At 43.0% G+C, this 27,005-nt stretch overlaps 1 protein-coding gene across 4 annotated transcripts in view; it reads right to left on the bottom strand.

Moving 5' to 3' along the window:
* Positions 1–751: 751 nt before the first annotated feature.
* anos1 (anosmin 1) overlaps positions 752–27,005 on the bottom strand; it is a 183,852-nt gene continuing 157,598 nt past the window's right edge. For 3 of the 4 annotated variants that reach the window (XM_033023158.1, XM_033023159.1, XM_033023160.1), the window contains 5 exons: positions 20,140–20,295; positions 9,033–9,127; positions 7,519–7,690; positions 3,496–3,716; positions 1,694–2,120 (listed from right to left, as the gene is read on the bottom strand). In XM_033023158.1, coding sequence (XP_032879049.1) covers positions 1,872–2,120; positions 3,496–3,716; positions 7,519–7,690; positions 9,033–9,127; positions 20,140–20,295 — 893 coding nt within the window. In that variant the 3' untranslated portion in view covers positions 1,694–1,871. The other variant, XM_033023161.1, reaches the window with a different exon arrangement.

Raw genomic sequence — 27,005 nt, 5'->3', positions numbered from 1 at the left:
TCCAGTATTTTGTGCTTCTATTTTAAGTAATAATTGATACCTTGTGTGCTTAGATTCACAACCCCTTCACAGTGCAGATTAAAGAAATTGGCGGCATCCATACTGCATTTAAAAACATGAAATACTGGATACAAAGAACTTTGCAAAGAACCTTGGCTCTCAATGCCCTAGTTTAAGGTGTGTAGAGCTGAGTTTTGTTTTTAACTATTTACAAGAAGTGATGGGGTTTTTTTGCTGGAAAAGTCTGCATTTATTGCTCATCACTAAGTTACATCAAGTGAATGACTTTGCTAGGCCATTTCAGGAAATAGTTAAAAGGCACCACTGGAGTCACAAAAGCCAAAATCAAGAAAGAGAGACACATTTCATTATCTGAAGCTTACCCGTGCAGTTTCACGGTCACTGTTTTTGCTTTGAAAAGTTGAAGATTATTTAATTCACTGCATACAAATTTCCTAGTGCTATTATAGGATTTAAATTTATGAATTCCAGCTCACCAGTTCAATAATTTAAACACTATGCTACCACTCATCATCCCATGATAGTCTACCCTCCTGTAAAGCCCAGCCAAAATTCTATTACATTCTCTCATTAGTTGACAAAATTATCTTGCTAACAATCTCGAGGCACATCTGTAAGATATCAATGTATAAAGTGCTTCAAACAGTATGACAATTGAATTAATCTGATATGCAAGTACATGTTGGAAAGTTTAAAATGAAATAAGGAATTCCATTGGTGGACATGTTGTCCATGTACGTTTTCCGGAGAGCTCTTTAATACGTCAACAATATGTACAAAGTCTAACATGAAAATATTGGGTAATGCAACATACAACAAACTCTATTTACAAATTCCATTTTTACAAAATGTCTTTACAAGAGGTCTGTTATCCCAAATATGACAAAGCTGCACAAAATGAGTCAACCAAAGTGGTGTATACAGTAATAAATATTGATCAAAACACGACTGCAATGAGGAACATGATTTCTACAGCTAGTTTACCAATGGACAAAACAGTACTGATATTTCCAGACTACATTAACATTCCAATATTAAAAAGTAAATAATTTGTGCATATAGACTTTGTTAATTATTCTGTAAACTGTATCATGTTAATATACTCAGTGGAGGTAACATCGACATACAAATCATGCCATATAGAACACTGACAGGTCTACCATGCAACTGTGCTTTGCCAACATCCGATAAGATTCATTTACATTATAATTTAATAACTTTATTACATGCAATAGATTAATAAACTGACAGAATTCTCACTCGCAGTTAAAATATGCAGGTTTTAGACATATTTTCCAGGCAGCTTGCCGAGTACAGGTATCCATAGGAAAAATGTGAATTTTGCATATATCAGGATCAGCACATTTAACAAAACAGGTTAATAAATAGCACAATTTCAAAGCCACCCTCTGAAGACACAATACAGTGATGATAACATTGAAGAATATACTTTTTATGGCACAGGTTTGATAATCGAATTTTAAAAGGTGAGTTGGAGGGAGACATTCTTCTACTCTTTTCTCTTTTTCAGACAGGGAGATGAGTCTTTTTTTTAATTGTTTTTTTCACATCAACAATCTTTAAACAACCTCCATAATGCAATTATAATTGTTTCAGTGCTTTACTGATACTGGCTTCTGTTGCTGATGATGTTGCAGTCTGGAGCCTACAGTAAAGAGATGGGCATCCATAAACAACCATAGTACAGAAATGGTACCAAAGACACTTTTATCACTTTGCCAGTGACAAGTAACAAGATGCAAAGGTTTCAGAATCAAAGTTGCCAGACAGCAATAAGCACTAAGTAGTTTAACAATAAATATTATTGTTATAAAGAGAGATCCCGCATCTTACAATTTAAGCATTAGTTTCCTTTTGTGTTCCGGGTTTTGATCAGATCGAAATGCGCGACGTGGAACTGTACTACAGCTAGGGTGGTGGGGATACTGAAGCTTACTGTGTGACAAGGATGAAGATAAGCTAGGTGTCTGGAATGTCTTGACCGTTGCTGGACCCTCTCCAGCTGTAGTCAGTAGTTGTACTTCCAGCCTATAACAAGTTGATGGCCTCAGATCGGGCACAATAAGCGAATGGTGGTCCTGAGAAAGGAAAACACAGAATTTCAGTATTTTGACTTTATTTTAGACTTTAGAGATGCAGTGTGGAAACCGGCCCTTTGGCCCACCGAGTCCTTGTCAGTGATTGCCCCATACACAAGCACTATCCTACAAACCTAGGACAATTTACCGTTTTTACCGAAGCCAATTAACCTACAAAGCTGTATGTCTTTGGAGCACCCAGAACCCATAAACCCATCTGGTCACAGGGAGAATGTACAAACTCAGAATGTACAGGCAGCACCCATAGTCAGGATCAAACCTGGGTCTCTGGCTCCATAAGGCAGCAATTCTACTGCTGTGTCACTCTGTCGCCTAGGATGCCAAATCAGTTTCTGTTTTCATTCCGTACTTGAAATCAACTCTCCATGAAGAGTTGCATGGGTTGGGAGGGGGGGGGGGCAGACGTGCTCCTTCAGAAGAGGAATAAGTTCACGTGTGCCATCCCTCTGCTCACTCAGAACAGCATTCCACATACACGCAGCATCTCTTTGCTCATGCTGACTAACGAGCTGTGCACGCGTGGTGTTCCTTGGTTCCTGGAGGAGTTCAAGTTGCTCCTATTCCAATGACAGCAGCAACCTGCTCTCAAATGGCATCTCCCAGCTCACTTAGGACATCAGGCTGCCTCCTTGCTTTTTTCCAATGCTCCTGACAAGCCTCAGGTTGCTTCCACAAGACAGAGATAATAGCTTGTTTGGAGTGAGAAACTCAAAGCAAAACAATGTCTAATGGTCTTTGTGTAGCTCCGGAGTAGCTGTTACAGTATATGCACTCGTGTGCTCTTAAGTGATGGGATTGGCAGTGAGTTCTTGCAAAGCCTCACTGGTCAGGTCATGGAAGTATTCCAACTGTGGTCATCATCTGAGTGCTCCTGGGCAGTATAGATACAAGGATCTTCCCTCCCCACCATGCTCCCTGCACTTCATGCCAGATTATAGCTTGCTAGTGTTTGGTATATCTGCTTGTGACCTAACCCAACCTGCTCATCACACTCACACTCACACACACAGACAAGCAGTCGCACTATACACACAGAAATATAAGCACATCCTTAATCTGTCCCCAAATCAAGTTGACCAAGCTCCATGCTTGACCATGACCTGAGAAGGGTCTCGACCCAAAACATCACCTATCCATGTTCTCCCGGGATGCTGCCTGACCCGCTGAGTTACTCCTGCACTTTGTGTCCTTTTGTCTATTAACCATACCTGCAGGTTCTTTGTTTCTATCTGAGATTACTTAATGCTCTGGCTGGAAAAGGATATTGAATATCCTGAGCATACATTGCAGCAAAAATACACGTATAATGTATAAATACATAGTGAGTATAAATGAGTTGCAACCAATTACTTACTGGTGGCAATATTTGAGACTGGGATATAATGCTGTTGGGCAAGCTGTTTTGTCGGCTTTCTGTAGTCACCTCTGCCCATGTAACCTGAAATCCTGTAACAGGCTGATGAAGTTGTACTTTAGATATCCTCCAGTGGAAATGTCCAGTAATGTTCCCTGCGTGAATTATGAATGATGCCGACAGGTTCTCGGGTTTGACAAGCACTTTGGGAATGGTTGTCACTGCAAAAGAAGTACATAGTTCACAAAATGTCAAACTTTAACACTCATATCTTTAATAGTTCCTTGCAAATTGATGTCTATGTCACTATTAACGATAAAATACCTAATGTATGACAATTTCTTTGCAAACTCGGATAAATCCTAGTCAGGCTTAATTTATTACTACCCAGGCACGCTAATGGAGTAATATTATTTTTTAACCTGAAGAACAACAAACAATTTTATTTCAAATATCAAATCTAGAATGTAATGCAAAGAAAAAGAGGAATAGTCACCTAATCAAATAGGCTAATTGTTAGCAGAATGCCTTTCTGAAAGATAACTCGATACAGGTGTACAGGTGCTCCCTGGGTTATGAACACCCAACCTATGGACATCTCATACATACGGGTGAGTATTTGGGAGACCAGTCGGATGGATGGTGATGGGTGTATCAGCTGCCACGGGACAAAGAAACATAGAAACATAGAAAATAGGAGCAGCAGTAGGCCATTCAGCCCTTCAAGCCAGCACCACCATTCAATATTATCATGGCTGATCATCCAAAATCAGTACCCCGTTCCTACTTTCTCCCCATATCCCTTGATTCCGTTAGCCCAAAGAGCTATACCTAACTCTCTCTTTAAAACATCCAGTGAATTGGCCTCCACTGCCTTCTGTGGCAGAGAACTCCAAAGATTCACAACTCTCTGGGTGAAAAGGTTTTTCCTCATCTCAGTCCTAAATGGCCTTCCACTTGTTCTGGACTCCCCCAACAGCGGGATCATTTTTCCTGCATCTGGCCTGTCCAATCCCATAAGAATTTTATATGTTTCTATAAGATCCCCTCTCGTCTTTCTAAATTCCAATGAATATAAGCCCAGTCGACCCATTCTTTCATAATATGTCAGTCCCGCCATCCCGGGAATTAACCTGGTGAACCTACGCTACACTCCCTCAACAGCAAGAATTGCAGGCAGGCAATAAAAATAAAAATTCAACAGCAAGAATCGCAAGACTGCAGGCATCTTCTGCCAGGTAAGAATGGGAGATTTCCGCTGGCCTTCTCTCCATTCCACAACTTCCCAGCAGCACCAATCGGGGTCTGGGTCCAGCCATGCAGAGTTGGGAGCATTGAGCACTCGTTCACTCAGTGAGTCAGTGAGGCTGGCGGCCGCTCTTCCCACGCCTGATCACTCTCCCATCACAGGTGTTCCTGCGATTCTCTCCTACACAATTTTTTAATTAATTTACGACTTACGAATTCTTTGTGTTATGAACTGATCTCAGCAACAGAACCCTGTTGTAACCCTGAGACCACCTCCATATAAAATCAGAGCCCATTTTGTGTGCATTGTACCCTGCTTAATATTACCCTCAATTAGAGTTGGCTAATATCCATGTTGACCAAACAGTTCTCCAATTGTTATTGCATGTTTTTTCTGGATCATTTTCACTGGAAAAATATGATACCCGGACTATGTTGAATTGTTTCGTTGGCTACAAGATGACTGGGCTTTGAAATGAAGAATATTGCTTCCCAATGTTTGGGAAGCAGCTACAGTAATTCCACAAGCTAATAATATTATTCCATCCAAAACTGTGAAATCTGATCATAAAGTTGGCAAATATTTAGGAGCTAGGAAACCCTACAACAATGAGCAGGGCTGCATTCATTATAAATTTGCACAACAATACTAAAAAGAGTTTTAAAACCCCCAACTTTATTAATAAAGACACGGAGTTTAACATTGTGGCAAAAAAAGCCACTGGTTACGTCTTAGCTCATGTCCAACTCTAAGTGCCACACTGTGAGAAGGTTGTCAAGTTCTGGAATGAGATGCAGAGCAGAAAAGTATCAGGAATTGATGAAAGACTCCTGTTATATGGAGAGACCATTATTATCCTCATTGAATCAATGAAGGTTGAGTGGAGATTTGATAGAGCTGTTCATTTAGGGATTTGAAATGGAAACAGTTTCCACTAGAATGAGGGTCAATAACCAGAGTTAAGATAATTGGCAAAAATTCCATGAGCGAAAGTTTCAGAAATAAATATTTGTGCAGCAATTTCCTATGGTCTGGAATGTGCCTTATGAAAAGGTGGTGAAAGCAGATTAAGTATTAATATACAATCGGGAATACAACATACGCCCAGTAGTAAGAAGGAGAACGCATTGAATTATATAGTTTCAACCAGGCAGTATAGACAGGATGCATGTTAGTTCAAGGTGTATATTGACATCATATAATATACCTTCAAGATTATTTTCAAAACAATTTCTGCCTCAATTATGCAAGTGCCATAGAGAATTAAATAGTCTCAAAACGATCTTTGGTACACTCTCAGATAGATTTGACTGTGATAATACTAATGCCTTTTTTTGATTATCAGTTATGTGCATATAGATTACAAGATGGAAAAATGCAAACTGGAGAAGAAAGATCACAATAAAGCCAAATGCATCATCCATTATGAATAAGGCTTAGAAAGGGATCTGATGCAATAAGGTCTACATAGAAAGCTGTATGTGTCAGGGTTTTGCCACTTGGCAGTTTCTGCTGCTTTTGCAGTTTTAAATTTCATTTTTATTGCTTCTGAATATTGCCACCCAGAGTACAGTCCCTGCCAGATCCAGATGACACTCTTGGAGAGCCTTCAGAATATTACTACACTGTAATGAGGACTGAATCATACATGGGGCTTCAACATTGAGATGCTACCAAATCTGACTAACTTTGTGTATCCAAGTAAAGGGAAAAAAATAGCAAGAATTGCTCTATCATCTAAGAATCTTGCCCATCTAATCTTCCTCACACGGTGAGAGAGTGTTGCAGGCTCCAAAATTAATACATTTCTGGTTGGAGTTAACTTTCATGCTTAATCAATCTTTGGCATGACCTATGTTCATTTGTCGTGTGTCCTTGGCATTGAAACGTAATTGTCAATAGAGTAAAAAAGCATGGTGGAAGGCTATTATTCCCTCCTTGATTTGATTTGTTTTAATTTATTGTCATTGCCTTCAATGAAGAGACAAAGAAATTCTTTTTCCCTTACAGTCATACAAAAATTTAAAAAACCCCACAAAACACAGAACACAGTAGTCCACAACACAAACATCCCCACAGCAGCACCAAAGTTCCCCACTGTGAGTGAAGGAACAAAAGTCCAGTCAACCTCCTCGCTGATGTTCCCCAATGTTCACCCGTGGTCGGGGTCTCCCGAGCACCCCATAGTCGCCGCTACGGGCGGCCCGATGTTCAGGCCCTCTCGCCGGGAACCTCTCGTCGGCCCCTTCCACCAGAGTCCGCGGCTCTCGATGTTCACAGGCCCGCGCTGGGCGGAGATTCGCATTGGCGACCCCCGGCAATGGGTCCCAGGACTCCGCGATGTCGAGGTCAGCGCCGCCCACGTTGGGAGCTCCGCGATGTTGGAGCAGCGGCCCAGCACACCGGACGTCCAAGCGGCGATCCCAGGAAGGCCCCGCCCGCTCAGCGATGTTTCCAGCGCCTCGCTGCCGCTGCTGAATCTCAGGTCCAGTCCCGGCAGGAGAGGCCGTGCCAATCCAGATGGTAGGCCGCGAGGGGGGGGAGACGAGGACGCGACTCGGATAATAGCCGCATTCTCACAAGGAAGCGACTGAAGGACGGCTTCCCCCTTACCCTACCCATTTCCTCCCACATAAAATACTGAAGAAAATCTAAAAACAAAAACACACATTAAACATAACAAAATTAAAAAAGACAGCCAGACCGTGGGCAGAGGCAGCTAGCAACAGCGCCACCGGATGCCAAAGGTCTGTGGCTCCTGTGGCTGTACTCACCCCCATCGCTGGGACAGTTGCTTTGTTTTAGACCTTTTCCTCGAAGAGATGAGCATGTTGGAGTTGTGAAGATCACAGCCTCTGCTTTCCCCTGGCCCCTGGCCATTATTGGCTGAACCATAACTTTATACGTGCAAGAGAAAATCAGTCCTGGGAGGATTACAAAAGTTTCCTATAAAAAAGATAATGTAAAATTTAACATATTGAATATGCCTTGTAATTATTTTTATAAGTTGAACTGTAATTGAATTGTGAATCTTTGTTAAAGGTAAAAAGAAATCCAATTATAATCCTTCATAAATGTAAATAAAATCCATGTAAATAACCTCTTTAATAAATGTTATTTCCTCTGTCATTTTGTGATTCTAATATTGTCACATATATGTTCAAATTCAAGTTCACATTTATTGGCACATGCACCAGTTGGTACTGTGAAATTTGAGTTACCGTACAGCCATATGAATAAAAATAACACAAAACACAATAGAATTTAACATAAACATCCACCACAGTGGAATCAACATTTCTCACTGTGGTGGAAGGCAATAAAGTTTAGGCATCTTCTTCTTTGTTCACCCGTGGTCGGGGCCTAGAACCCTCCGCGGTTGCCGATGTACAGGCCCTCTCGCCGGGAAGATCGAAACTCCAGCGTCGGAACAGATTGGAACACACTCTGCGGCTTGGAGTTTCCGATTCGGCCGCTTCTTACCGGAGATGGCGGCTTCCGAAGTCTACAGGCTTTGCTGGACGGAGTTCCAACACTGGCAATCCTCGGCAAAAGATCCCAGGCTCCGCGATGTTAAAGTCAGCGTCATTCCCGCGGCTAGAAGCTCCGCAGACCACAGCTCCACAATGTTAAAGTCAGCAGGCCCCGCTGGACGGTGCTCAAACACAGGCGATCCTCGACAGGACCCCAGGCTCCGCGATGGTAATTCCGCGCTGTGCCTGCTGCTGAATCTCTGGGCTGGTCTCTGGTCGGAAAGGCCGTGCCAATCCAGTTGGTAGGCCGTGAGGGGGGGGGGCGAAGATACGACACGGAGAAAAGACACTTCTCCGTCCAGGTAAGTGACTGAAAAATGTTTTCCCCCTATTCCCCCCTACTACCCCCCACATAAGACACACTGAGAAACATTAAAACATACATTTAGACGCACTAAAAATAACAAGAAAGGCAAAAGGACTGACAAGCTGCTGTTGAGGCAGCCACTGCGATAGGACCACCAAGTAAGGGCTAACCCATCTGCTTTTAAGAATTTGTGCCATTCTATCATGTTACCGAGCCCTAAACAGGCCAAAGGAATACATGGAATTCCCTCCCTATCCCTACTTTACACCCTGGTGACAGATTTGATAATGTCTTGTTGGTCAGTCAATGGGTTTAGTAATAAAAGAGAGAAAATGGAAGAAATGAGCTACGAGACTCTAGTTGCTGAGTTTGCTAACATAAAAGCTCATTCACGAAGCTCACAGGATCAAATTACGAAAACATGCAACACAGATACATTGGAACCTACATGGGCGATTACTTTTTTGGAAATCTTCGTCTCGTTGTGCACGCAAGACTCTGGCATCCACTGGACAAGATATCGCTCCGCAATGCCACCAGGATCTAGGGACAAAGTAACTCACATATTATCATCAGCCAACACTAGTGACAGAATTTACATTGCAACAAAAGTGCTCTGCCAACCATATGTTAATCAGATGTGACAGAAAAGTTCAATGACATATCCACTCTGGTATTGCCAAATATTTGGATAATTGTCTTTGACTCAAAACATAACTGCAAATAAATCTATCCCTCCCCATCAGCATTAGTTTATGATAATTATTGTTTTTAAAGAGTCTGAACAGTCCTTAAGGCCACTGTGTAAACCTTATATCCATACTTTTTGATACAATTTTAACAGTATTATCTATTTCTTAATCAATTCAGTGCAAACTAAAGTTATTAGAAATATGAATACAAATATCAAGATTTGTATCTGAATATTTCAGCTCTGCTGTAATTTGAACATATTATTAGCATATGTAGGGAAGAAGATTACTGAACATAATGTCAATGTGCACAAAGATCACATTAGACTGTCTGCACAATAATTAAATTAGTGATTATGTACAATCTAACAATATGCTGGATGCTAATGCTGGAATTTGTGCAGGAGATCTGGTGCCAGAAAATTAGATGGCTGTACACATGAAACTGGGAGAAATGCACTAACAATTAATGCTTTAACTAAGATAATTTACAATTGAAGCTTTGAAGTCTGCTCATTGTCGCTTTGCAAGAAGTAACTTTGGATGATAAACCTGGATCTGTACAGCTGCATAACATGGTGGAACATCCTTGGCTATGTCGTACAGGTATAATAAATGAGAATTTGACACTGAGCCACATAGGGAGATTCTAGAGTAGATGGATTGTTCAACGAGAGTGTTTTAAAACAAGAGCAAGGTATCTTGCATCAGTCTGATGAAGGGACTCAACCCAAAACGTCACCTATTCCTTTCCTCCAGAAATGCTGCCTGACCTGCTGTTACTGCAGCATTTTGTGTCTATCTTTGGTGTAAAGCAGCATCTGCAGTTCCTTCTTACACAAGCTGCATATGCATGAAGGTGCATTTAATGTTCTTTTCAATCAGGTTCTCCAGCACACGCAACCTGCTTGAAAGGTAAGGGGCTTCTCTGATAGGAAGCTCAGGAGGTCAGTTGGGTATATAGAATGAATGAGTGAGATTAAGAGATGCTGGGCTTGGTGCTGAGGGCCAGAGGAGTTGGGTGTAGGAGTATGAGTGAAGTGTTATAACGGTGCCCAGCAATGTTTAGATTGGGCAGTAGGCAGCAGGGAGATCATGGGGTTTGAAGAATGAATGTCTTTAATAGTTGGTTTCAGAGGAATTATTCCTGCTTTTCTGGATCGATGGACAGATAATCATTTCTCACCTCCTTACAGCTGCCCAGCTTCCTAATGCCCCTGTCCCACTTCGGAAACCTGAACGGAAACCTCTGGAGACTTTGCGCCCCACCCAAGGTTTCCGTGCTGTTCCAGGAGGTTTTTGTCAGTCTCCCTACCTGCTTCCACTACCTGCAACCTCCGGCAACCACCTGCAACCTCAGGGAACCGCACGGAAACCTTGGGTGGGGCGCAAAGTCTCCAGAGGTTTCCGTTCAGGTTTCCTAAGTGGGACAGGGGCATAAGGCTTGGCAGATCAGGCAGGAATGAGTTAAATGTAGAACTGTTAATTGAAGATGGACAGCATCATTACAATATCTACATTATTATCAATTGATAACCCCCTCTGCCATATGGATCAACAAATGGCTGGGTTTGATGCCAACTCCCATAGCAGGTATTTCATATTGTTAACCTCTTTGTACAAACCAAATGCCAATTTCCTATCCTTCATCACTGCAATTTTTTGGCAATAAGATTCACCCCAAGTGTTTTCAATTTGTAACAAGATTGAAAAATGCTTCTGTCACCGTTTAAAAGTGGTATATGTTTTTAATTCCATTTGCTTTTCTTTTTCCTGTTTGTTCCAGTTCCATACTGGACTGAGAGGATAAGGAAATGAAATTTTAAAAATTGCCATGTTTTGAATTCTTACCATAATGTTGAAGTGTTTTTGGAGTTAATAATTATTTTTCTTTTTTAGTTATACTCTAGACACATACGTTTGCCCGACTGAGAGGAACTGCTGACAGTTTGTGCACTGTCTTATGTCAATCCAACATAGATAGTTCCTAGTGTTCAAATTAGACGTGCCCTTGGCTGTTACCACTCTTGGTCGGGTTTTAATGCTATTAATCTATCCCAGCCCCTTTGTCTGACCGTTTAGAAGTGGAATAACATTAAAACCACAGCTAGCTATAATAGAATAGCACACAATCTAGGGAAATGCATGTTGAAGAGAAAGACATTTCACAGATTCACCACCATCTGACTAAAGAAATTCCTTCTCATCTTCTTCCTAAAGGAACGGCCTTTCATTCTGAGGCTATGACCTCTAGTCCTAGACAAGTGGAAGCATCCTCTCCACATCCACTCTATCCAAGCCTTTCACTATTCGGTACATTTGAATGAGGTCCCCCCTCATTCTTCTAAACTCCAGCTTTACACATTTGAAGTATTGTGATCGGTTCTCGGCACCATGTAATAGGAAAGATGGCGTCAAGCTGGCAAGGGTACAGAGAGGATTTACGAGGATGTTGCCAGGACTAGACGGTCTGCGTTATAGGGAGAGGTTGAGTAGGCTGGGACTATTCCTTGGAGCGCAGGAGGATGAGGGGTGCTCTTATAGAGGTGTATAAATTCTTGAGAGGAATAGATCACAGAGTCTCTTGCCCAGAGTAGGTGAATAGAGGACCAGAGGACATAGGTTTAAGGTGAAGGGGAAAAGATTTAACAGGAACCTGAGGGGTAACTTTTGCACAAAAGGGTGGTGGATATATGGAACAAGCTGCCAGAGGAGATAGTTGAGGCAGGGACTATCCTAACATTTAAGAAACAGTTCGACAGGTACATGGATAGGACAGGTTTGACGGGATATGGACCATACTAGGTGGGTCTAGTGTAGCTGGGACATGTTGGCTGGTGTGGGCAAGTTGGTCCAATGGACCTGTTTCCACACTGTATCTCTCTATGACTCTAATCATTCACTCTGGTGCATCATGGCTACAGTGTGTACTGCCTACCAAATGCATTGCAGTGACTTGCTAGGGCTTCTTTTGTGCCCTCCATTCCTGGGGCCTCTACCACAAGAAAGGACAAGAGAATCAGACACAAGGGAACATCAACATATTCTGTTTTTTTCTAAGTCACACACTGTCCTGATGTATTAGGGAAACTGTGTTGGGGAGGTGCTGTTGAAGAAGTATTGGTGACTTGCTGTGGTGCATTGTACATGGTACACGCTAACTTGTGTGCTAGTAGTGGAACTAACGAACACATAGAGTGGTGGAAGTCAAGCAGGGTTGGAGTTGTGCAGGCTGCTTCGTCCTGGATGGCACTGCACCTCTTCAATGTTGTTGCAGCTACACTCATTTAGAAAAGACAATGTGACTTGCGCCTTGCAGCTTTGGGAAAAAGAAGATTGCAGATGCTGGAATCTTGAGCAAAAAAAACAATTGCTGAAGGAACTCTAAGGGTCAGGCAGCATCTGTGGAGGCAAATGGACAGTCAAGGTTTCGGATCTGAAGAAAGTTCCAACCCAAAATGTCATCTGTCCAATTCCCTCCACAGATGCCGTCTGTCCCGCTGAGTTTCTCCAGTAGGCTGTTATTCACCTGCTAAAAGAACATCCTTCTCATCAAGTAATTGCTTTTATCCTAAAACTACAAACAAGCTTTTCATGTACTAAATCATTTATTAATGAAAGTTAACATGCTATAATTATTGTTGATGGGATCTAGATTCAAAAGTAGGGAAATAATTTGTGATGTTCCCAGTGGGGAATGATATATTTTAGCTGGTTTGATTTTGATGTCTGTAGCATGAGACTGTCCTGACTGAGGAATTTTTTCTCCTCTACAACCAGTTTTCAATCCAAAATGGGCAAAGGTCACCAGCCAGCACTCCAGCTCAGAATGTTGAAATCTGTTCAAATCAATGTGGCGCAGTGGTAGAGTTGCTGCCTTCCAAAGCCAGAGACCTAGGTTCGATCCTGACTACGGGTGCTGTCTGTACGGAGTTTGTATGTTCTCCCCATGACTTGCATGGGGTTTCTCCAGGATCTCCGGTTTCCTCCAAAGATGCACAGGTTTGTAGGTTAATTGGCTTGATATAATTGTAAACTGTCCCTAGTGTATGTAGGATAGTGTAAAGGGCCTGTCCCACGAGTATGCGACCTGCATGCGGCAAGCGCGACCAAACCGGAAGCGTGGGCCGCGCGGAGGTCGAGTGAGAGTTCGTGAAGTTCGAGCATAGTCCGCTGGAAGTTCACGCGTAACGTACGCCGTCAAGACGCTGCGTACAGCATCGAGACGCTGCGCACAGCGTCGAGACGCTGCGTGTGCCCGTTGAGGCGGTGCGTACAGCGTCGAGGCGGCTGCGAGCCAGCAGGCCGTTGCCGCGCGGAATTTTTGAACACGGTCAGTTTTTCGGAGCCCCGCGCGAAGTTGGGACCAGCTCCGTACAACTCCATACGGCTCCGGCGATCGAAGTGGGACCGACCCCACGAGGCTGTACGGCTCAAGCGACCACGTTAGGTCGAGCTTGCCGCATGCAGTCGCATGCTGGAGGAACAGGCCCTTTAGTGTGCGGGCATTGCTGGCTGGCGCAGACTGGGTGGGCCGAAGGGCCTGTTTCCGCGCTGTATCTCTGAACTAAACTAAACTAACCTAATACATGATTCAATGGCTCAGTACCAACCTACACAAACTTAGTTACCTGACTGTTTAGAGCTGGAAGGGAAAGCGGGGGAAGTTTACACTTGAACAATTTTAGGGGAAGGTGTTGGCTGCCTGAAATATAAATTCCGGTTTTAAATAAAGAGGAAAGCTGCTCGTTCAATGCAAGAAAGCCAAATAAGTTTCTGGGAATGGTTCTGATGGAACTACCTTTCTCTCTGCAGATGCTATCTGACCTGCTGAGTATTTCTACCATTTTCTGCTATTTATTTCATAGTTTCTGCCTTTGAGCGTTTATTGTGACTTTGGACAACTTTAAGAATGAATTATTGCTATGACTTCTAAACGATTTTACCAAACAGATTCAAAATCAGTAGCACATCTAGGAGGGGATACCATTAGTGGCATTAGAATTTTCAAATAAAAATGGCGCCATTTATTCAAGGTAAACATCAGAATACTATGGCAGAATACCAAAATGTGGCCAAGTGTTGAGTTTTATAATATTAGAAATATTGCACTGGTCAGGAGATGTTCTGGATAATTACATACTCAGTATTTGTTATGACAGCTGGCCAATTATCTGGCCTTTGCACACATACTGTTTATTGGATATTCTGGCACAGATTATTATAATTGTGACTAAATAATGAAAGGTTATGATACGCGTCTGTCACAGAATATGATTGTAAATGCAGCTGACCATATGGTAGATCATCGATAAACCATATAAAAACAGATATCAGGTGTACTTAAAGTGTTCAGTCAATGGTAAGAAATTCACAGATGGTATTGTTTAAAGTTCTTGCAGGATATTTTTTTTCCTGGAGCAGTGGTGGAGTTGCTGCCTTACAGCGCCAGAGACCCGATTCAATCCTGAATATGGGCGCTGTTTGTAAGGAGTTTCTACAATCTCCCCATGACCTGCGTGGGGTTTCCCCAGGATCTCCGATTCCCTCACTCATTTCAAAGATGTAAAGGTTTGTAGGCTAATTGGCTTCAGTAAAATTGTAAATTGTCCCTAGTGTGTTGGAGTGTGGTAGTTATACGGGGTGATCGTTCGTCGGTGCAGGCTCGATGGGCTGAAGGGCCTGTTTCCACGCTGTATCTCTAAACTAAACTAAATGAAACAACACCCAACTTGCAATCTATTATCATTTTATGCAGTTCTTTGAAAATTCTTACTTTCACATTATCTTGTATTCTAAATCCTTTTCTTTCTATCTCGTATAACTAAGAATTTGCTAAAAATAATTTAAAAACTCTCCATTATCCACATTGCAGTTCTCCAAGTTACAAAGACGTAACCATACGTATGAGAGAAAGTGAATAATGATTGAGATAGAAGATAACAAACTAAGGAGCTACAACAATCGGATCCTTCTGAATGTCCTGGGGCAATAATACAGGTGTTGTAACAGTAAGAGGACTGAACAAGCATTTCATGGGATAATTTTCCTCATAGACTTCCAATGATTTTTATTCAACAATGTATATATCCTATCAAAGAACATTTATTGGTGTACATAAACTGTTCCGTCAAATAGAATGGTAAGGAAATCACAAACAGTATTGTTTTAAGTCTTGCTTCAACGTGTTGAGTTTCCTTACACATATACATACTGTAAATATATATGGGTTGAGTTTCCATATACATGAGAGTTATACAGCCAGAGTCACACAACATGGAAACAGACTCTTCAACCTACACTAAGCACACCAGCCTTCAAGTACCCGAAGTATCTTCAAGTATCTGGGCACCATGTGACCGGAAATATTTTGTCAAGCTTGAAAGTGTTTAGAGAAGATTAACGAGGATGTTGCCAGGCCTAGAGGATCTGAGCTAAAGGGAGAGGTTGAGTAGGCTGGGTCTCTATTACTTGGAGCGCAGGAGGATGAGGTGGCTGGATTATAGAGGTGTATAAAATCATAGAAACATAGAAATAGGTGCAGGAGGAGGACATTTGGCCCTTTGATGGCTAATCATCCACAATCAGTAACCCGTGCCTGCCTTCTCCCCATATCCCTTGATTCCACTAGCCCCTAGAGCTCTATCTAACTCTCTTTTAAATTCATCCAGTGAATTGGCCTCTACTGCCTTTTTTAAATAATTTTATACGTTTCTATAAGATCCCGTCACATCCTTCTAAATTCCAGTGAATACATAGAAACATATAAAATAGGTGCAGGAGGAGGCCATTTGGCCCTTCGAGCCAGCACCGCCATTCATTGTGATCATGGCTGATCGTCCCCAATCAATAACCCGTGCCTGCCTTCTCCCCATAACCCTTGATTCCACTAGCCCCTATAGCTCTATCTAACTCTCTCTTAAATCCATCCAGTGACTTGGCCTCCACTGCCCTTTATGGCAGGGAATTCCACAAATTCACCACTCTCTGGGTGAAAAAGTTTTTTCTCACCTCAGTCTTAAATGGCTTCCTCTTTATTCAAAGACTGTGGTCCCTGGTTCTGGACGCGCCCAACATTGCAAACAATTTTCCTGCATCTAGATTCTCCAGTCCTTTTATAATTTTATATGTTTCTATAAGATCCCCCTCATCCTTCTAAACTCCAGTGAATACAAGCCTTGTCTTTTCAATCTTTCCTCATATGACACTCCCGCCATCCCAGGGATCAATCTCGTGAACCTACGCTGCACTGCCTCAATCACAAGGACGTCCTTCCTCAAATTAAGAGACCAAAACTGACACAATACTCCAGATGTGGTCTCAGCAGAGCCCTATACAACTGCAGAAGAACCTCATTACTCCTATACTCAAATCCTCTTGTTATGAAGACCAGCATGCCATTAGCTTTCTTCACTGCCTGCTGTACCTGCATGTTTACTTTCAGTGATTGGTGTAAAAGATCACGTTGCACTGCCCTTTTTCCTAATCTGACACCAATGAGATAATAACCTGCCTCCTTGTTCTTGCCGCCAAAGTGGGTAACCTCACATTTATCTACATTCTCTGCCCACTCACTCAACCTGTTCAAGTCACCCTGCAACCTCCTAGCATGCTCTTCGCAGTTCACACTGCCACCCAGCTTTGTGTCATCTGCAAATTTGCTAGTGTTACTTTTAATCCCATCATCTAAATCATTAATATATATTGTAAATAGTTGCGGCCCCAGCACCGAGCCTTGCGGCACTCCACTCGCCACTGTTTGCCATTCTGACAGGGACCCGTTTATTCCTAATCTGTTTCCTGTCTGCCAACCAATTATCTATCCATGTCAATACCCAACCTCCAATACCATGTGCTCTAATTTTGCCCGCCAATCTCCTGTGTGGGACCTTATCAAAGGCTTTCTGAAAGTCCAGATACACTACATCCACTGGCTCTCCTTCATCCATTTTACTTGTCACATCCTCAAAACATTTCAGAAGATTAGTCAAGCAAGATTTCCCCTTCATAAATCCTTGCTGACTTGGACCAATCCTTTTACTGCTATCCAAATGCGTTGTTATTACATCTTTAATAATTGATTCCAGCATCTTCCCCACCACCGATCTCAGGCTAATTCCCCGTTTTCTCTCTTGCTCCTTTCTTGAAAAGTGGGAGAACATTAGCTACCCTCCAACATTAGCTACCCTCCAAGAAACTGTTAGACAGGTACATTGATTTGACAAGTTTGGAGGGAAATGGACCAAGCACGGGCAGGTGAGACTAGTGTTGCTGGGACATATTGGGTCGGTGTGGGCAAGTTGGGCTGAAAGGTCTGTTTCCACACTGTATCACTCTATGACTCTACCTAGCTACATGAACCCCATTACCCTGTATTTCGCCTTGTGTTTTGCCCAAAGCCTTCTATGCTCATCTTAACACTTCCTAAATGTTGTGAGGGCACCTATTTTCACCAGCCACTCAAGCAGTGTTCCTTATTTCAAATATCCTCTGCTTGAATAGCATTTTCCTGTCTCTTAGAATCATACAGTTGTGTATGATTAGTCAAAGTTGTACAGAAACGAGTCTTTCAGCTCACCACATCCATGCCAATCTTTCTACCCATCTACTCTATTCTTATTTCCCTGCATTAGGACTATATTCTTCTATGCCTTGCCTATTATAGTGTCTGTCTAAATGCATCTCTGATATAGTGATTATATCTGATTGCACCTTTATTTTAGAGATACAGCACGGAAACAGGCCCCTCTGCCCACCAGGTCCACGCCGACCAGCGATCCCCGCTCATTAACACTATCCTACACCCATTAGGGACAATTTTTACATTTACCAAGCCAATTAACTTACAAACCTGTACGTCTTTGGAATGTGGGAGGTAACTGAAGATCTCGGAGAAAACCCACACAGGTCACAGAGAGAACATACAAACTCCGTACAGACAGCACCGTTAATCGGGATCGAACCCGGGTCTCCGGCACTGCATTCGCTGTAAGGCAGCAACTCTACCACTGCACCACCGTGACCTTTGGCAGCACATTCCAAATATCAGTTATTTTCTGTGTAAAAAAAAACTTATCCCGAAGATACCATTTAAAACATTTACCTCTCACTTAAAATCTAAGCCCTCGTTTTTGATAGCCCTAATCGGAAGAGAATTCTGACTATCTACCCGATCTATGCCTCTGATATTCTTAAATACTTCATTTCTGATAGCCTGCAACTGGTTGCTTGCAAGTAACTGCTCCCAGTCCACTTTTAACATGTCATATCTTATAATAAAACAACTTTTCCCAAGTTTTGGAACGTAATTTCCAATCCACGTTTGACCTTTTTTCTAACAATAATTTTAAAATTTACTGAGCCAAGTTTACAATCTCCAAAATATTTTTCCACTGCCACTCCCTCCACTTGCTTGGCTACATTTCCAAAGATTAGATCAAATTTCACAGTAGTGCAAAAAAGCTTCTCTGGACGTACATAAAAAACCTCCTTCTATGCCTTTCACAGTTAAGCAATCCCGCTTAATATTGGAGAAGTTGAAATCTCCTACTTCTACAACCCATTTACTTATGCAACTATCTATAATTTGTTTGCATTTCTGCTGCTCTATCTCCAGCAGACTGTTAGGAGACCAGTACTATACACCAGTAAAATGATTGTCCCTCGTTTGGTCCTTGGCTTTATCCATACAGACTCACCTGAAGAGTTTTCCATGATTTCCTGCTGGATTATCGCACAATAGAGTTCTTAATCAATATTGCAATGCCTCTTCCTTTTTTGCAACCTCTCAGATTCAGATTCAGATTCAGATTCAATTTTAATTGTCATTGTCAGTGTACAGTACAGAGACAACGAAATGCATTTAGCATCTCCCTGGAAGAGCGACATAGCAAATGATTTGAATAAATAATAATAAGTGATAATAAGTGTCCAGGGGGTGGGGGGGTGATTGGCAGTCACCGAGGTACGTTGTTGAGTAGAGTGACAGCCGCCGGGAAGAAGCTGTTCCTGGACCTGCTGGTTCGGCAACGGAGAGACCTGTAGCGCCTCCCGGATGGTAGGAGGGTAAACAGTCCATGGTTGGGGTGAGAGCAGTCCTTGGCGATGCTGAGCGCCCTCCGCAGACAACGCTTGCTTTGGACAGACTCAATGGAGGGGAGCGAGGAACCGGTGATGCGTTGGGCAATTTTCACCACCCTCTGCAATGCCTTCCGGTCGGAGACAGAGCAGTTGCCATACCTAGCCTCTATCCTTCTTGAAGGATAGCAATCTAGCCTCTATCCTTCTTGAAGATCCTATACTCTGAAATGTGTCAGTACTGCTCTTTCATCTATGTCTTCCAAAAAGAAACAACACCTTATCTGTTCCATTCATGTACAAATACATTGTTTCAAGATTAGCAAAATAGGAATAAAAATAAAAATAGTCATCAACAAGTACTGGAAGATCAACGTTTACCAGCCCAATTTCATTCGACAAACCACTGATGTCTAAGTCACACATGTACAAAGTTTCCCTTATCCCTTCCAAATGTGGCCTGAAAGCATGTAGGAAGGAACTGTGGTTGCTGGTTATACCCAAGGTAGACACAAAGTGCTGGAGTAACTCGGCAGGTCAGGTATCATCTCTGGAGAAAAGGATATATGATGTTTTGGGTCAGAACCATCCTACGGACTCTGTCTGAAGAAGGGTTGAGTCTGAAGAGGGGTTCCGACCTTAAACGTCACCTATTCCTTTTCTCTAGAGATGCTGTCTGACCCGTTGAATTACTCCAGCAGTTTGTGTCGATGCCCTGAAAGTAAATGTACGCACCAATTTTACTATACTTCATTTTAAAGATATGCAAGATACAGTAACACATACCTTCCATTTTCTTCCAGTAAACTTTAACCTGAAGCTGATTGTCCTGATAGAAAGGGGCCCCAACATCAATGAGGCGCATAGTTCTTTTCCCAAGAGATGCTGGGAGGGCATTGACAACACCATGTCTGGATTTTGTTGTTGAAGCTGAAAGGTCTCCTTTGAAGAAATAAGGTCAATGTTAAAACGATTACTTCAAAATAACACGTCAAGTCTTCACCAGCTGATGGATTACACCATACAAGCGCAATTCCTGTTCGCTTTTTCAGCCTGGTTTGGATGGCCCCAAACCCACTATTGAAGGACATTTTGAATGATGACTTCTTTATTGTTATTATTAAGCCATTAAGTCCATTGTATTACATAGAAACATAGAAAAAAAGGTGCAGGAGTAGGTCATTCGGCCCTTCGAGCCTGCACCGCCATTCAATATGATCCTGTACCTGCCTTCTCTCCACAAGGGCCACATCTAACTCCCTCTTAAATATAGCCAATGAACTGGCCTCAACTACCTTCTGTGGCAGAGAGTTCCAGAGATTCACCACTCTCTGTGTGAAAAAATGTTTTTCTCATCTAGGTCCTAAAAGATTTCCCCTTTATCCTTAAACTGTGACCCCTTGCTGACTTCCCCAACATCGGGAACAATCTTCCTGCATCTAGCCTGTCCAACCCCTTAAGAATTGTGTATGTTTCTATAAGACATTGCCGTTGTCACCTGAGTAACAGCACTTAAAATAATGTTGCATCAGTTTCTAAAGGCCTAATTTAATTTTACAAACACAGGCCATGCCATTTGGTCAGTGCTTCTTGAGCCACCTCAAATGTCTTCTAGCCCCAATATCTATACATTTAACTATACGGGTGTAGATCAGTGACTCATGTTATGTCATACTTTGTAGCTACGCCCACTAGTTTAACAGAAAGCCTCCCTGCCCTTTCTCTCTCACTTTTAGAGTAACGTACTAAGATGAAGTTACCTATGCTGTAACGTTAATAAAGTCTTTGGATCTTAATCATGGTGTGTGTGACTTTGGTTATTCCAACAGCAGAAGCTCAACATGGTGTCAGAGTGTACGTACTCACTCCTTGCTTAATTATATTGCTTTTAATTTAGTTTGTTGTTTTCTCCAGTATATATTACTATGGCTTCTGTTCTCAGAAAACCAGAGATCATGGTGTTTGACGAGGACCTTGCAGAACGGTGGTGCGTATTTGAAGAGGATTTCTCAATTTACATTGAAGCGGCTCACCCTACTGTTGCTCCTGGTGTTCGAGGGTCAATTCTTCTTAATCTGGCAGACAAAGAAGCTGCTCGACGTGCCAGAAGATTTCATTATGAACTGGCTAGATTTGACCCGCTGAGTCTATCCGAGACCCTGACTGTCTACTACGCAAATTCCGACAGTTATGTGAGTTACGTACTAACTTGGTCATGGAGAGGCATTCGTTTTTTCCCCAAAGCCAGAGACAGGGAGAACCTGTGGAGATGTATGTCAGTGCATTGAAGCACATTGCCAATCGATGCGATTTCAGGGATATATGTGATAGCCTAGTCCGTGACCGTTTGGTCTATGATGTCCGCAATGATAAATTACACAAAGAGTTACTGCGAGCTGCTGAATTTACTTTAGAGACTGCTGAAAACCGCTGAAATGGCTGATGCTCATACAAAAGTCTTAAGCCACTCTGCTGGTCGTGAAATTAATGTTGCCGGTATGTCTTATCAAATCTCTCGCCGTTCTCCTCAGGTGCCCGATAACTCTATAGTGAGGTTAATTGACAATTGTTTTAACTGTGGGGGTTCACATGCTGCTGCTCGTGATCATTGCCGTGCGTATGGAAAATTATGTTGATTTTGCAACAAAATAAACCATTTCTTCAGATGCTGTCATTCATGTAGCAACAGTTCAAACAAGGCAATCTGTTAATTCACTTGGCCATGAGAACTTGCTCTCAGTATGCTCTCAACCAGCTCCCATGGATTTGCAGCCTGCTGGCAAAGGTTTTGACTTCGATGTACATTCCTTGTCTGATTTCATACACAAACAACTAGACCCCAAGGTTGCTTTGCCCGTTAATGGCAAGAACTTTTATCTGAAAGTGGACACAAGATGGAATGTGATTTGACTAGCTGTGTTTAAAAAGTTTCGAAAAACAGAGACTGTCACTCCGACAGCTGCCTCCCTTCTCCCATTTGCAGGAGATCCAGTAAACCCTATCGGTCAAGTTGAGTTACGCTGCTGTCTTAACTCATGTGTCCACAACCTGAGTTTCTATGTTGTTCGTGAGGATGTGCCGTCTCTGCTGGGAGCCAATGCATGCCAAGACCTAGGACTTGTCTCTTTCAGCCTTTCTGTTTGTCATCTGACCACAGCCTGTGACTTTAGCCAACAAATCCTGACACAATACAAAACTTTGTTTCACGACAAGCTGGGCAGGTTGCCTATTAGGTACGCAATTAGTTGCTAGTTAGGTACACAATGAGTTGGATGATCAGCCATGATCATATTGAATGGCAGTGCAGGCTCGAAGGGCCGAATGGCCTACTCCTGCACCTATTTTCTATGTTTCTATGTTTCTACAATTACCATTGACCATGAGGTCATTCCAGTTGTTCGTCCAGCTCATAAGATTCCCCATGCTATGCGGCACCATGTTCAAAGTGAACTCAACAAAATGGTCTCTAGGTGTGATTGCTCCTGTCGCTGAGCCCTCGGATTGGGTTTCCACCATGGTCGTGGCCACGAAGAAGAATAAAGACAAAATACGGATTTGTATCAATCCTAAGGACTTAAACACAGCCATTAAATGACCTCACTATCCCATGCGCACTGTGGAGGAGATTGCAGTGCAGATGGCTGAGGCAACTGTATTCACAGTACTAAATGCCAAGAGTTCATTCTGGCAGATTTCACTGGAACACAACTCGAAAGTTAACCACTTTCAGGAGCGTTCGGGCGTTACAGATTTCTTTGCATGCCCTTTGGCATAAGCTCTTCTAGCGAAGTATTTCAACAAGCTATGGAGCAGTTGTTTGCAGGTTACCCATGCTCCATTGTAGTAGATGACATCCTCGTTGCGGGACAAACTGTCGAAGAACACGATGCTAATCTGACGAAGGTCCTGGATTGCGCCAAGGCCATCAACCTCACGCTAAACCCTCAAAAATGCAAATTCAGGGTAAGTGAGGTGAAATACATAGGCCATGTGTTCATTAAAAATGGCCTAAAAACTGATCCGGCGAAAACCAGTGCCATCAACAAGCTCCCAGCACTCATAGACGTGCTCGGTCTGCAGAGATCCCTTGGCATAGTTAACTACTTGAGCAAATTTATTCTGGACTTCAGTGAAATATCAGCCTCGTTGCGCCAGCTTACACACAAAGACACCGCTTTGACCTGGCATGAGCAACAGCAGAGGGCTTTCGACACTCTTAAGCAGCAGATGTCTTGTGCTCCTACTCTCTCTTACTTTGATCCTAAACGACCGGTCACACTGACTTGTGACGCTTCACAACACGGACTAGACGCCCCATGTCTTCAAAATGACGGTAGCGGCAATAAGCCTGCCGCCTATGCCTCGAGCACTATGACTGACACAGAACAACGATATGCCCAAATTGAGAAAGAGCTGGTGGTGGTTGTTTTCGCCTGCAAGAAATTTAATGACTTTATCTTCGGACAAACGGTCACTATTGAAACTGACCACCACCTCTGATCAGCATCTTTAACGAACCTGATTCATGCCTCTCCAGGACACCTACAGCGGATGTTGCTGCAACTTCAAAAATATGACATTGTTCTGACCTGCAAACGTGATAAGGATATGCACCTGGCTGACACTCTCTCGCATGCACCCCGAAAGATCTGCGAGGGTCCGTCCTCGCTGGATGATGACTTTATCGCAATGACTGTGTCATTTATTCTCTCGTCGTGTATGGAGGACTTGGTTGCCCACATTGCTGCTGACAGTACTTTACGGTCACTTGCCTCCGTCATTAAGCGCGGCTGGCCAGACAAACACTACAACGTTCCGCTGCAAGTTCGGCCTTTCTTTGCCGTTTGTGATGAGCTAGCAGGATGGCATTATCGTAAAAGGACACAAGGCTGTAGTCCCTGCTTCGCTGCACAGCAAGTATTTTAACGCTGTCCACACAGGGCACCCAGGTGCTGAAGCTACCGTCCGATGGGCAAGAAACATGTTTTACTGGCCTGGCATGGCCGAATACATCAACGAGAATGTGGCGTCCTGTGCAGTGTGCAACAGCTTGGCACCTCATCAACAAAAGTAACCACTTCTTTCACATCCGGCTTCTGCACTCCCGTGGTCTACCGTGGTAACTGACATATTTGAGTGGCATGGCAAGCAGTACCTGGTATTTGTCGATTCGTATTCAGGATGGTTTGACATTGATTTTCTTAGCATCCCCACTTCTTGCGGGGTAGTTTCGAAGTTTGCTCGCCATTTTGCAGAGCACGGAGCTCCGTGTATACTGTTATCTGATAACGGCAGTCAATTTACCAGCCAACACGTCAAGGAATTTGCTGCATGATGGGGTTTTTGCCACATCACCAGCAGCCCTGAATATCCACAGTCGAATGGACTAGCTCAGCGGGCTGTCAAGAGTGCCAAACAGCTCATGGAATGTTCATACAGAGCTAATTCCGACGTGTTCCTGGATCTACTCAACTTACGCAACATCTCTCGTTACCCCATTTTGGGTTCACCTGCTCAACATTTATTGTCGAGGCAGACCCGAGCCACGGTGTCTGTGGTGGATCAGGCATTGATCCGACAGGTAGTTCCACCATCGGATGTCCAGTCCAGGTTACAACAAAAGCGTGACATTCAAAAACAGTGGTCTGACAAAACAAGTAGGCCACTGCCACCATTAACCAAGGGGCAAGTGGTTCGTTTGCAGACTGACAAAGGACATGACCGTATCGGTGTAATTTCTGGAACTGCTTCTGAGCCACGCTCATATCTGGTCAGTGCCGATGGCGGCACCTACAGGAGTAACAGACAACAAATCCTGCCTGTGAATGAGCCAGCTCCACCGCCGTATTATCCAGACCGTACAAGTGTACTTCCGTCCATGTCCAGTGACGTTAATCCAACTACACCAGCACAACAACCCATTTCTGCAACGGCTGCTTTGCCAGTGGTGATGCTCCCCTCCACCTGTGCCAAAGTCTCCTGTTTCATCACCGGGAATGCTGGTTCAGTCTCCCTCAACCGTGAAGCCATCGGCTCTGTCCCGGTGGGGGAAAACGGAGATGGTCATTATCGCACACGTGCTGGTCGTGTTTGCAAGCCCACCGTGAAGTACCCGGGCTATGTTTGACTTTCCTCCAGCTTATTATCAAAGGCTATGCATGCCTTATTTAGTCAATGGTTTTGTACTGACATTTAATTCTTTAAGAGGGAGGATGTAGATCAGTGTCACTCATGTTATGAGTCATACTTTGTAGCTATGCCCACTAGTTTAACAGAAAGTCTCCCTGCCTTTCTCTCTCACTTTTAGAGTAACGTGCAAAGATGGTTATCTATGCTGTATCGTTAATAAAGTCTTTGGATCTCAATCACGGTGTGTGACTTAAGTTATTCCAACAGCAGAAGCTCAACAAGGGGCAATACCATTCTGGCAGCAGGTTCAATACACCGTTACACTTGCTCTCATTTTGAAATAAAGACTTCAAGTTATCCATCAATAAGACCATAAGAGGTTAGGAATAGGCCACCTGGCCCCTCAAATCTCCCCTGCTATTCAATTTATTCATGGCTGATATGCTTCAAGCTCAACACCTCTTCTGTGCCAGTTCCACATGGTCCTCAATTCTTTGTCCATCCAAATATTATCAATCTTCCCTTTACATACCTCAAATAATCTCTCCTCCACAAACCTCTGGGTAAATACCACAGTACCAGCACTGCTCTCTGGAAGTCCCAAGCAAAACAACGCACAGTAACTCACACACTGCAACCCTCAGAACCAGCAAAGTACAACATGCACAATGAATATATTCTGTTGAAATTGGTTTAATCTGAAAGAACAACTCAGTCACTGGAGTTTGCTTCTGGAATCTGGGAGAGAAAATGATTACAAGATATACACAAAATCTCCTCATAAAAAAATATTACATTCCCATGACCTCTTGGGAATCCTTGGCTTGTGACCTCCCAAAATGGACAAGGAATATTCAGGATGACACAGAGGACGTCATGTTCTTCCATCAAGAAAACAAGATGGCCGAAGCATAAGTGACAGAAGGACAGAAGTGACTCCACTTCCTCGTCCATCAAGATCTCCTGTCCCATCTAGGCAGGTCCCACATTGGCCTCATCAAGCACCTTAGAACCCAGTGCTGCAAAGTAATGTTCCACCGAGAGGGACTTTCTCAGGTTGTTTGCTGCCCAAATATCTTCTGATGGGGTGCATCATGGAAAATGGACAGGTTTTCAGAACATTAAGTCTACTATTTATATCCAAAAAGTTACAAAGCCAACAAACTTTCCTGGAAGTATGATCCCTTCAGAGTACAGTATGGGGCTGCATAGATCACAAGAACTGGGAGAAGCCAATCACGTGAGATATTGAAGAACTCAGAGGGCAAGCGAACGCATTTTTGCAATGGTCAAAGGCGCTGGCTCGACCAATGGCCTACTCCTGCACCTATTGTCTATTGTCCCAACTTTGCAACCCTGCCTTCACTGACCCCAACTTTCACTTGCTGAAGCCAATACTGGCAATCAATGCCTGTTTAATATGACTGATATGCATTCTGCATTTAATCAAATTATTTTCTAACAAAAGAATGAAAATTATGTTTGTGCTTTTGCAGCCTTTAAAGTAAAATTCTTCCAATTTC

Source organism: Amblyraja radiata, chromosome 6 (genome assembly GCF_010909765.2).
Source record: "Amblyraja radiata isolate CabotCenter1 chromosome 6, sAmbRad1.1.pri, whole genome shotgun sequence".
NCBI lineage: Eukaryota > Metazoa > Chordata > Chondrichthyes > Rajiformes > Rajidae > Amblyraja > Amblyraja radiata.
This window is presented reverse-complemented; position numbering and strand designations above follow the sequence as displayed.